Raw genomic sequence first — 13,349 nt, forward strand, 5'->3', positions numbered from 1 at the left:
CTTTTTATTAGAAGCAGCGCCACCTTACGCGCTGGCTGTGCCTGGTATTACAGTTCAGCCCTATGGACGGTGTAGTATGTCATTTGGGAATTATTGGTGCTCTTATACTTGGCGCTGGCACGGTGTAAGCGTGACGCTTTGTCTTACGGATACGACCCGAGAAGACTGGCAGCCGCCGAATGTGCTCAGACTCACATTAAAGTGTCATGAAGCCGCTGAGAGCCAGAAAGCAACAGGAGCCCCGGACGCCACAAATGAAGGCGAGATTACGGAGGAGAAGCAAATGCTTTTTTTTTTTTTTCATATGAGATCCTTATTCAGTTTCCCTTAAGTACTTAAAACTTGGTCAAGTAGAACCTCAGCACGACTGCAGGAAAGAAGGAAAGAAGGAAGGAAATATGGACGGAAAGAAGGAAGAAAAAATGGAAGGAAAGATGGAAGGAATGAAAGAAAGAAGGAAAGGAAGGAAAGAAAGAAGGAAAGAAAGGAAGAAGGAAAGGAAGGAAGGAAGGAAGGAAGGAAGGAAGGAAGGAAGGAAGGAAAGAAAGGAAGGAAAGAAAGGAAGGAAGGAAAGAAGGAAGAAAAGAAGGAAGGAAAGATGGAAGGAAAGATGGAAGGAAAGATGGAAGGAAAGATGGAAGGAAAGATGGAAGGAAAGATGGAAGGAAAGATGGAAGGAAAGATGGAAGGAAAGATGGAAGGAAAGATGGAAGGAATGAAAGAAAGAAGGAAAGGAAGGAAAGAAAGAAGGAAAGAAAGGAAGAAGGAAAGGAAGGAAGGAAGGAAGGAAGGAAGGAAGGAAGGAAAGAAAGGAAGGAAAGAAAGGAAGGAAGGAAAGAAGGAAGAAAAGAAAGAAGAAAAGAAGGAAGGAAAGAAAGAAGGAAAGATGGAAGGAAAGATGGAAGGAAAGATGGAAGGAATGAAAGAAGGAAAGAAAGGCAGGAAGTTAAGAAGGAAGGAAGGAAAGAAGGAAGGAAGGAAGCAAGGAAAGGAAGGAAGGAAAGGGAGGAAGGAAAGAAGGAAGGAAAGAAGGAAGGAAGGAAAGGAAGGAAGGAAAGGAAGGAAGGAAAGGAAGGAAGGAAAGGAGGAAGGAAAGAAGGAAGGAAGGAAAGAAGGAAAGTAAGAGGAAGGAAGGAAGCTAGCTGCTAGATATTCTATCTTCCTGATACAACCACAGGTAGATGCACAGAGGATGGATGGATGAGAGGCCACTTTCAGCAGTACATGGCAGTTAGGACATAAAAACATTATATTAATCTGCACTGTTATCTGATATTTATTTGTTTACAGCCCCTTACATTCCTCCTTTCTACATCTATCCATCCATCAAATATATGATGGTAGTAATCATTTGATATTGGGGGTATCAGGCCCCTGGAGCCCTTTTGATGCAATGTCTTCTACATTTTTATCCCTATATCTCGATCGTATTGGCGGCTTCCGTACGTGAGACGAGTATTTTAGTATAAGCACAAACCGTGTGGTATACAGAGGATGAGATTGTGTCGGCGCTCACGGTTGTGGGATCCCGTGTGATCAGCTGTATACAGCAGAATTTTCTCTTTATTTACATCTGCGGCTTCTGTGGAGCTTTTATGCGAATATAAAGGAACAGAAAATCCACTTAATAAAATCTTCGGCCAGCTGGAACGTGACAGGGAGAACTGTCAGAGCCACGGCCAGGACTTGCAAAATCATTACAGAGCTGTATCACCCTGACAGCCTCATTATACAGTAAGGTCCCGGGGATCAGACAACAGCTACCCGGGGATCAGACAACAGCGACATGTGTCCCCTCTACCCGCCTAGCTGGATGCTGTATACAAAGCCAATCCCAGGAGTAGGGGCCATTATTGTACACATAACTAGTGCTGCCATCCTGTACACATAAATAATGCTGCCATACTGTACACATAACTAATGCTACCCTACTGTACACAACTAATGCTGCCATACTGTACACAACTAATGCTGCCATACTGTACACAACTAATGCTACCCTACTGTACACAACTAATGCTGCCATACTGCACACATAACTGATTCCACCCCACCATACATGTAACTACTGCTGCCATACTGTACACATAACTAATGCTGCCCTCCTGTACACATAACTAATGTTGCCATACTGTACACAACTAATACTGCCATACTGTACACAACTGATTCCACCCCACCATACATGTAACTACTGCTGCCATACTGTACACATAATACATTCCATCGCACTATACATGTAACTAATGCTGCCATACTGTACACAACTAATGCTGCCCTCCTGTACACATAACTAATGCTGCCATACTGTACACATAACTAATGCTGCCATACTGTACACATAACTAATGCTGCCATATTGTAAACATGATTAATTCCACCGCAGTGCAAGCAGAGCGCACCCCATAAACAACAAGGCAGCAGAGTGTTGCGGTATAATCTATGGTAATGGATAGATCCCTGGTGGTCTAGGGTAGTAAAGTGGAACGCTAATTTTCTGATACAGAGAGCCAATCATCTCCCCTTTATAGTCATCTAGGGAAATGATAAAATGCCTGCTTCCCACAGAAGCCACTAGGGGGAGCTCACAACATGTGGAGTAATACAGCTCCTACAAGAAGGACATAATAACCTCTCTCCCTCAAGATCTCTGCTTGCAGTCATACTATAGACTATAGAAACCTTCACTTTTTACTCTTCTGGGACATCCCTCAGTTCTGACGGATGCACAGCTGCAGGGCTCGGTACAGTGAACAGCGCATGACTGCAGGCGGAGATCTTGAAAACTTTTAGGGAATTAATGCAGAAAGTATATAGGTTTTATTATAATTATCCTTTATTTGCTGGGACTGTAATATCCCTTTAAGACTTGGAATAGCAGAGCCGAGTGAGTTTGATGACAGCAGCTTGGAACAGCAAAGCTAAGTGAGCGGTCAGGCACCTTGAGGTATCAGAGCCTCATGTATTTCCGTGGTTTCTCTTTGTCTATGGCTCCAATTTCTTCAGAGCAACGTAACACATGGGGTTCACATACTTCCTCATCATTGTAGATATAACGGGTCCGGTGCCATTAATCAGCGCAGGATTTGGGGCAGATCTGGCATTTCTGTAGAGGATGGCGGCGTCTCCATCTTGTAACATCTGTCCATAAGACGAAACGCACCCCATTATGTCATCCTGCCAGGGTGCCATCCGGCCTCAGCCAAGGGCACCGGCATAGCGGCATGGTCAGAAAACCCCAGAAACTTCCCATGTGTGGCGGCTCCAGGCTGTAGTTCAGCCTCCATAGCGTGGTCCCAGCACCCGGACCCCCTGTGACGGTGATCTACCTCCGGGTGGCACATTGTGGCCGTCTGATCCGCACCAGAGACTGCGCTCATGTGCGGTGATGATCGGCTGCGACCCGACCAGATCCCTCATTGCTGCACTAAAGGTCACTCTGCTGTGCGCCGATCTGTGGGGACAACTTCTCTGCCCTTCTCTATGATGATGACGCATCATCCCCCGAACCGTCCATATACCTGATGTGCTGATGTGGCCGGCACTGCAACGCCCCATACAGTGCCGGCCACAACGCCCCATACAGTGCCGGCCACAACGCCCCATACAGTGCCGGCCACAACGCCCCATACAGTGCCGGCCACAACGCCCCATACAGTGCCGGCCACAACGGCCCAAACAGCTCCAGCCTCATATCCCCGACTGTGCCAGGCACAATGCCCCAAACAGCTCCAGCCTCATATCCCCGACTGTGCCAGGCACAATACCCCAAACAGCGCCAGCCTCATATCCCCGACTGTGCCAGGCACAATGCCCCAAACAGCACCAGCCTCATATCCCCGACTGTGCCAGGCACAATACCCCAAACAGCGCCAGCCTCATATCCCCGACTGTGCCAGGCACAATGCCCCAAACAGCACCAGCCTCATATCCCCGACTGTGCCAGGCACAATACCCCAAACAGCGCCAGCCTCATATCCCCGACTGTGCCAGGCACAATGCCCCAAACAGCACCAGCCTCATATCCCCGACTGTGCCAGGCACAATGCCCCAAACAGCGCCAGCCTCATATCCCTGACTGTGCCAGGCACAATGCCCCAAACAGCACCAGCCTCATATCCCCGACTGTGCCAGGCACAATGCCCCAAACAGCGCCAGCCTCATATCCCTGACTGTGCCAGGCACAATGCCCCAAACAGCGCCAGCCTCATATCCCCGACTGTGCCAGGCACAATGCCCCAAACAGCGCCAGCCTCATATCCCTGACTGTGCCAGGCACAATGCCCCAAACAGCACCAGCCTCATATCCCCGACTGTGCCAGGCACAATACCCCAAACAGCGCCAGCCTCATATCCCCGACTGTGCCAGGCACAATGCCCCAAACAGCTCCAGCTTCATATCCCCGACTGTGCCAGGCACAATGCCCCAAACAGCTCCAGCCTCATATCCCCGACTGTGCCAGGCACAATACCCCAAACAGCGCCAGCCTCATATCCCCGACTGTGCCAGGCACAATGCCCCAAACAGCGCCAGCCTCATCTCCCCGACTGTGCCAGGCACAATACCCCAAACAGCGCCAGCCTCATATCCCCGACTGTGCCAGGCACAATGCCCCAAACAGCGCCAGCCTCATACCCCCGACTTTACCAGGCACAATACCCCAAACAGCGCCAGCCTCATATCCCCGACTGTGCCAGGCACAATACCCCAAACAGTGCCAGCCTCATATCCTCGACTGTGCCAGGCACAATACCCCAAACAGCGCCAGCCTCATATCCCCGACTGTGCCAGGCACAATGCCCCAAACAGCACCAGCCTCATATCCCTGACTGTGCCAGGCACAATGCCCCAAACAGCACCAGCCTCATATCCCTGACTGTGCCAGGCACAATGCCCCAAACAGCACCAGCCTCATATCCCCGACTGTGCCAGGCACAATACCCCATCTGCCGCACAACTGGGAACCACAGTGACCTGTAATAAACAGTGACTGACGCTGCCTCCTACTGTGACTCCTGGCAGCACAGAACCAGGCGGGATCCGACCACCGGAAACATCCGGAAAAGCAGGAAAATAAAAGTAGAAGATCACGGAGTTCAGATGGAGATCAATCAGCCCAGCTGTACAGCACTACAAGTCCCACATTACCCTCATATACAGTTCTATGGACTACAGGCAGCCTGGACTAACAGGACTACAAGCACCAGCATTCTTTTAGTTACAATTACCCACAGTTTCTATTTCACATCGTAATGCTGCTTGGAGGTTGCAGCACTACAAGTCTCAGCATGCCTTCCTATTTGAGATCTATAGATCACAGATACAGTAGGTTCCCAGTGACTCTTTGGTGGTTGTAGAACTACAAGTATCAGCGTTCTATTAAAGCCTCAAGTCTACAGATCAGCAGCAGGCTACGTTTGACTATGTGAAGGTTGTAGCACTACAAGTATCAGCAATATCTGAGGTTTACAGATCACAGCTGGACAACTATCAGCATGCCAGATGTCTACAGATGAGCAGTACACAGCCCGGGACCACAGAGAATGAAGAACTACAAGTATCAGCATACCAGATGTCTATAGATGAGCAGTACGCAGACCGAGACTCACCGAGAATGAAGAACTACAAGTATCAGCATACCAGATGTCTATAGATGAGCAGTACACAGCCTGGGACTCACAGAGAATGAAGGACTACAAGTATCAGCATACCAGATGTCTATAGATGAGCAGTACGCAGCTCGGGCGGGACTCACAAAGAATGAAGAACTACAAGTATCAGCATACCAGATGTCTATAGATGAGCAGTACACAGCCTGGGACTCACAGAGAATGAAGGACTACAAGTATCAGCATACCAGATGTCTGTAGATAAGCAGTACGCAGCTCGGGACTAAGAGAGAATGAAGGACTACAAGTATCAGCATACCAGATGTCTGTAGATAAGCAGTACGCAGCTCGGGACTCACAGAGAATGAAGGACTACAAGTATCAACATACCAGATGTCTGTAGATGAGCAGTACGCAGCTCGGGACTAAGAGAGAATGAAGGACTACAAGTATCAGCATACCAGATGTCTGTAGATGAGCAGTACTCAGCCCAGGACTCACAGAGAATGAAGGACTAGAAGTATCAGCATGCTACTGCAGAACCACAACCCTCAGCATGCCATGGTCACAGCGTGTTCCAAAGTTGAGCCGCATCCCTTGCCCGCCACATCGCACACACAGACCCTTCCTTGCGCCCCCTAATGGCCGGGGCACAAATACCCCAGTGATATTCACCACGTGATGGCGCGTCTCATGACGAGGTTGTATTTTCGGGGGGTTTTTTTTCCGTTTAGCGCAAAATTAAAAATGGTGCCATATTGTTCCTATAGGTGGACTCTATACGTTCAGGAGCCCTCCACTCTAATTCCTGGCGTCCCGCTGTGCCAGCCTGGTGAGCTCCAGAGAGCGGCATTGCCCACATGCCCCCATAGTAATGACACAAGAAGCGATTACCGTGAGCGATCCCCGTCCTCTGTGCCAGCACTTCGGAGCTCACTTACAAAAACAGAACTTCCTTCTCCCGGTGGCGTCCGGCGTCCTGGCGGTGGTCCGGGGGGCACGCTGCTATGGCTGTAGTCCTGGTCCGGTGGGCAGATGCCACGGAGGGTGGCAGACTCCATCCAGCATGTTGTGCCTCCGCTGCTCTTCACGCTGTCTCTGCCTCTGTTCCTCCTCCTCCCCCTCCTCCTCTTCCTCTTCTCTCGCTTTCTCCCCAGTCCCTGACAAACGAATGAGACAGAATCAGGGATCACGCGTCCGACGCTCCCACCGCAGGGACGACAATTTGGGGGGTCATTTTTCTTGGACCCATTTTGACGTTTAAAGGGTATTTACCCCTAAAATAAAAAAAAATTAAAAATCCAATGATGTCTTTGGTTAGAAATTCTATACGGCCGGTTCTTGGCTACATCTGTTTGTGGGAAAGCTGGGTGACAACTAATATGGCCACCTATAGTGAGTTGGCACTCAGCTTTCCCAGACACCTGAATGGAACAGGATACCCGTAATGCCACATTCCTGCATACATTTAATTTTCAGGTGTCTAGGAAAGCTGGGTAACCAGCAATATGACCGTCAATAGGAGATACTCACTCAGCTTTTCCATGGTAGTGATCTAGAGCAATATTGCTAGTAATCTTTTAAATGTGATTGTCGTATATTCACCAATAAGGAGATTATAGTTCAGCTTTCCAAGACTCCTGAATGGTAAACCTTCTTAGTGGTCCAGTGATGGACATCCAATCCCACAATGCTATTTGTCCGGGCTGCCCTGACACTCAGGAGTATAGAAAAGCTAAGTGACAACCAACATTAGGTGGCTCTCACCCAGCTTTCCTAGAATCCAAAATGGAAAATTGTTTATTGATCCGGTAATAAATCATTACTTCCATATCACTTTGTAACAGATTTGCCGTTCAGGAGTTTGGGAAAGTTGGGTGACAACCCATTTTATGCCAGCGTCATCTTTTCCTGGGCAGATGTAGATGGGGAGATCCAATTGAAGACGTGACGCAAGATTACTAGAAGCTGCAGCGACTCACAAACAGAACGATGGTCGTCACCCAACTTTCCCAAAATCCTAAATGGCGAATTATCTGCAACTTAGCAGTAGAGCAGTAAATGAAAACGCAGCTCGATAGATATTGCAATGGTACAATAGCCGTGTGCGGTCCCAGTCTGAGCTGAACTACTTGTCACCCAGCTTTCCCAGGAGCTGATGAACATAATGTATAATAGCATCTACGACAAGCAATAAACAGCGACTTCCCGGCGTATTTATAGGAGTGCGGCGCTGACAAGGACGACACAAGGAGAAATCTTACTGAAATGCTAAACGTAAGACGGTCCCTGAGGAAAGTGGGAAGTTACTGATTAAGAGCCGCAAACAGCGGCCATTCCCCCACAGCAGAAAAGCTCCGCACCCCCCACACGCCGGCTTACTTTCTTTCTTTACTCGGGAGGAGAGCTCATTTACATAACTTTCTTCCCAGGAAGCATTTCCTGACCTGGCGCTCTCCACAAAGAGACTTACCTCCCCTAATACACAAGCACCCGGGGGGGGGGCTACTACCTGCAGCCATTATAGAGCCCGAAGGGTCACCCGCCACCCCCCGACATATACCATCTCTTTTACACTCACCGGTTTGTGACTTGACGCCTTTCAGAATCTAACGTCAGCCATACTGGTTCTCACAAAGCTTCCATTACCGTCACCTGGTCACCCAGGGAGTCCTTCTCTCAGCTCCTCCTGGCAGTCCGCTCACATTGCCATCACTCTCCAGGTGTCAATAAACTATAGATCAGAGGTGAGTAGAGGTCATAGGTGACATCAGAGAGGGAAGGGGAGGTCACAGGTGACATCAGAGAGGGAAGCGGAGGTCAGAGGTGACATCAGAGAGGGAAGTGGAGGTCAGAGGTGAAATCAGAGGGGAAAGTGGAGGTCAGAGGTGACATCAGTGAGATAAGTAGAGGTCAGAGGTGACATCAGAGAGAGATGTAGAGGTCAGAGGTGACATCAGAGAGGGATGTAGAGGTCAGAGGTGACATCAGAGAGGGATGTAGAGGTCAGAGGTAACATCAGAGAGGGATGTAGAGGTCAGAGGTGACACCAGAGAGGGAAGCAGAGGTCAGAGGTGACACCAGAGAGGAAAGTGCAAGTAAGAAGTGACATCAGAGAGGAAAGCGGAGGTCATAGGTGACATCAGAGAGGGATGTAGAGGTCATAGGTGACATCAGAGAGGGAAGTGGAGGTCAGAGGTGACATCAGAGAGGGATGTAGAGGTCAGAGGTGACATCAGAGAGGGATGTAGAGGTCAGAGGTGACATCAGAGAGGGATGTAGAGATCAGAGGTGACATCAGTGAGATAAGTAGAGGTCAGAGGTGACATCAGAGAGGGAAGCAGAGGTCAGAGGTGACACCAGAGAGGAAGGTGCAAGTAAGAGGTGACATCAGAGAGGAAAGCGGAGGTCATAGGTGACATCAGAGAGGGAAGTGGAGGTCAGAGGTGACATCAGAGAGGGAAGTGGAGGTCAGAGGTGACATCAGAGAGGGAAGCAGAGGTCAGAGGTGACACCAGAGAGGAAAGTGCAGGTAAGAGGTGACATCAGAGAGGAAAGAGAAGGTCAGAGGTGACATCAGAGAGGAAAGTGGAGGCCAGAGGTGACATCAGTGAGATAAAAAGAGGTCAGAGGTGACATCAAAGAGGGAAGTGCAGGTCAGAGGTGACATCAGAGAGGAAAGTGGAGGTCAGAGATGACATCAGAGAGGGATGTAGAGGTCAGAGGTGACATCAGAGAGGGAAGCAGAGGTCATAGGTGACACCAGAGAGGGAAGTGGATGTCAGAGATGATATTGGTGAAGCAGGAAGTAGCTAGTTTCGTTTCTCCATCAACTATCTATCTTTATGGGGATTGGAGCTAATATATACAGTATATATTATCTTCTGACTACCCACTGTCACCAGCAGGGGGAGCTCACTTCATACAGACCTGTACAGCTCCAGTTGCAGTGACTATGTTTTGCAGTAAGCTCCTGAGCTCCCCCTATTGACGGCTGCAGGAAGCCAGAAGTTTCTCCTCTCACTTTATGTCTGTGCAGGGGATTTGGAGCTGTGTAACAGGACAAAGCCAAGGTGCCAAACAACAGAACAAATACCAAACATAGATGTAAGGAAATATTCAGATTTCTGAAGTAGAGGCAGACTCGGACTGGACAGCCTTGATCCCACCAGAGGAAATGAGAACTGGGGTGAAGCAACAGGCGGGGGCCGAGGTAGTGGTCCCATCTGGGTTCTGGTGCCTGAGGTGCTCAGAGACATCAGAATTGTAAATGGCATGCGATACATAGGGGGCGCTATGCAGCTCTATAGAACAGGTGCATATCCTAAATGCCGGGATGTTCCCTGCCCCCGCTTCATCTGCAGATGTCACCTGATTACAGTAGACTTTGCATCCAGTCTCTGCATTGCAGTCCGGCTATGAAGGTGCCACTATGGGATGTATTTATACTGCAGCGCCGGCTCCGGGACTCTGCAGAGGAAACATAGTGCAGAACATCAGGAAAGTAGAGATGCCTGATATCAGAATCACCAGGGCCCGCGATAGCCCAAGGTAAAGTGGACAAAGCGCTGCACACATCCCAGTCACTGGTCCACAGCAATGGAGCATGATGCCTTTCCTGCAGTCACCACTAGGGGGGGAGATTCCTATAGCTGGAGTTTCCAATGAGCTTATTGATTTCTTATGCAGTCAGCTCCCCCTAGTGGCGACAGCAAACAGTGAGAATTTGAAGCTTTTTATAAGACTGAAAAGTCGCTGTCACGTTCCCAGACTTGCCGGTTTTCGTAAATCCATTTATTCTTTGACTTAAAGTCCTTTTTTTTTTTTTTTAAGATATCAGTGTTGTTCCAATCCATTATTATTCCTATTCCAAATGTATTAATAAATTTGGATGTTAGCACCTGGGAGGGTGTCTTTACAGGTCCAGATATTGTCCAATCAGTCTCAAAGTGTTTAGGGAGGGACGGGAATTTATTCAAACATTTCCAGGAGTAATAACAGAGGAACGGCAAAATGGCAAAATACAAAAAGATGATTGTTATTTCATGACAAATGTAAGCTTTTCTCATACAGACACATCAGGAGATGAGACGGCTCCTCACTAGGGTATATGATGATGTATGGCGCAAGTGCCCCATGTAGGCAGAGCGCCCCCCGGAGATACCAATACAGCAGAACAACTGGAGTAAATGATGTTCCATTATCACTATTGATATAAATAAATCATATGATTTATATATCATAGCTAAACCGCACATCACATATATCTATAGCATAATCTTGTGCCTACGGAAAAATATCTGACAACTGTAGAAAGTCATCTCCAGGAGGAGCAAGAGACTAAATAGATTTATCGGTATAGATTTACAGCAGCCAATCAGATTCCGGCAATAAAGCTGTCACCATTCAGTCCATAAATTATCCCTTTCCCACATTTAGCCCTGTGGCTCCCTCTTGTGGTCGAATACTGTATTAATCGTAATATCTGCAATTTCGCACCAGCGGAAGCGGAGCTACAAGGAGCTGTATGTCGGCTCCTCACTCTGCCCCTGTGACTATAGAGGCGTCTTACGTTTGTAGCCCAATCTGTAAACCATCCCAAGGGAAGTAATGGAGACCCCGGCTATGGCGTAGCGGGGGCTACCAGTGGTCTGAGTCAGGCAAGTATTGCAAATAAAGTTGTTTTTCAAATTTTCATTCCCAAGAATTAGATGTTACGCTACTAGATCATGGGTTATTTTCAACATTTTATCCCTTAAAGACTAGAATTTATCTTAAAGGGGATGTCTGGTTTGTAATCCCTACTTTCTAATATCCCACTAGGAAGTTCAGATTTCATTAGGGGCTCCCATTCCCATCCCACCTATTAGAGCATCTCTCGCCTTGGAGGACCCGACACGTCCATGTGTCACACCAGTAATCCATTGATTTCAATGAGAGCAGTGCAATACTTCATCTCCCCTGCGGGTGTGCTGCAGAGAAACTGAATAGTTTCCTCCCAGATTACAGCTGATCCCTGGGAATCTCTGGAGGATCACAGAAGCTCAAATGGTTAGAGGTGTTGTCAACTTTGGCCGATCTTTTTTTTTTAGGGTGTCAAAAAGGGGTTGTTTAAAGGAGTTATCTTCTTTGGGATTTTTTTTATTAAAAGGATCCCCTACTAAACAAATCACAAGGCGATCTACAAAGATCAGATCTGATCTGTGAAGGAACCCAGAAAAAGGTATTGAATTTTACTGCAGTGCCCCCGCAGGGGAAATGGAGTATTACACAATCCATGTCATGTATGGATGTGCCGGGTCCTCCAGAGGGGGAGACGCTCTTGATGTTTCCTCACCATTCTGGTTGATAGGCGAGAGCCCTCTCGGGGGGGAGCCGAGGACCCTTATAGTTAAATATTTTCTTGGTTGTGACATTTCTGATCATCAATCTTAGCCATAATAATGGTGACACATTACACCAATATATTCCCCGCGCAGGCATGAAAATGAATCATTCACTCGATATTACGCCAATCATCCTTGTTTCCTAATGGAAAGACCCCGGGGACCCTCATAAGTCGTATCCTTCATTACAGCATCTGGGGGTTTTAACTCTTGCATTGCCCTGATTGAGGATTATTGGCAGTGAGTAGTGCATGCTGGGATATGTAGTGCAGACGCAGCTGGAGGGGTGGGAGATAAGGGGTCTCGGAGGATTACCCCATCTGCCATTAGTGTATTACAGTCAGGCCGGTGATCAGTCATTAAAGCTTCTCTCTGACCCCGCTTGCTCATTCAGGGACCATGGAAGCGGCCATGACGCCGATCCTTGGGGAACGAGACGTGATGGAGAGGAGACATTAAAATTATAGTTATCAGAGGTGATATAATACTGGATTCCAGTCTGATACACATGGGGTAAGTCACTTACAGCCATGAGAATGACCAGCAGCACAGAGTATTTTAGGAGAGTGTATATTTTTAAAGGGGACTATGTTGCATCTCCCATTTTTGCATTAAAAGCCGCCAATGAGAAGGAATCTTTTGGTTGCCTGCAAGGTAACGTGCACGCTCCCCATTACCAGTAATAGGACACGTGCACGATTTCTACAAAGTGACCCATGGACGTACAGGAGCTTCTCACAAAATTAGAATATCATCAAAAAGTTAATTTATTTCAGTTCAATACAAAAAGTGAAACTCCTATATTCTATAGAGTCATTACATAGAGAGTGATCTATTCCACGTGTTTATTTCTGTTAATGTTGATGATTATGGCTTATAGCCAATGAAAACCCAGAAGTCATTATCTCAATAAATTAGAATACTTTATAACACCAGCTTGAAAAATGATTTTAAAATCTGAAATGTCCTACTGAAATGTATGTTCAGTAAATGCACTCAATACTAGGTCGGGGCTCCTTTTGCATCAGTTACTGCATCAATGCGGCGTGGCATGGAGGCGATCAGCCTGTGGCACTGCTGAGGGGTTATGGAAGCCCAGGTTGCTTTGATAGCAGCCTTCAGCTCGTCTTCATTGTTGGGTCTGGTGTCTCTCATCTTCCTCTTGACAATACTCCATAGATTCTCTATGGGGTTAAGGTCAGGCGAGTTTGCTGCCAATCAAGCCCAGTGACACTGTTGTTTATACACCAGGTATTGGTACTTGTGGCAGTGTGGACAGGGGCCAAGTCCTGCTGGAGAATGACATTTCCATCTCCATAAAGCTTGTCGGCAGAGGGAAGCATGAAGTGCTCT

At 47.8% G+C, this 13,349-nt stretch overlaps 1 protein-coding gene across 8 annotated transcripts in view; it reads right to left on the reverse strand.

Annotated features, from left to right (window-relative positions):
* LOC143787570 (uncharacterized) overlaps nucleotides 1–13,349 on the reverse strand; it is a 38,886-nt gene that overhangs the window by 11,772 nt on the left and 13,765 nt on the right. For 4 of the 8 annotated variants that reach the window (XM_077276442.1, XM_077276441.1, XM_077276444.1 and 1 more), the window contains one exon: nucleotides 6,505–6,770. The exons of 1 other annotated variant lie outside the window; for it this stretch is intronic. In XM_077276442.1, coding sequence (XP_077132557.1) covers nucleotides 6,505–6,770 — 266 coding nt within the window. 3 more of the 8 variants (XR_013218401.1, XM_077276445.1, XM_077276447.1) reach the window with 3 other exon arrangements.

Source organism: Ranitomeya variabilis, chromosome 8 (assembly GCF_051348905.1).
Source record: "Ranitomeya variabilis isolate aRanVar5 chromosome 8, aRanVar5.hap1, whole genome shotgun sequence".
NCBI classification, from domain to species: Eukaryota; Metazoa; Chordata; class Amphibia; order Anura; family Dendrobatidae; genus Ranitomeya; species Ranitomeya variabilis.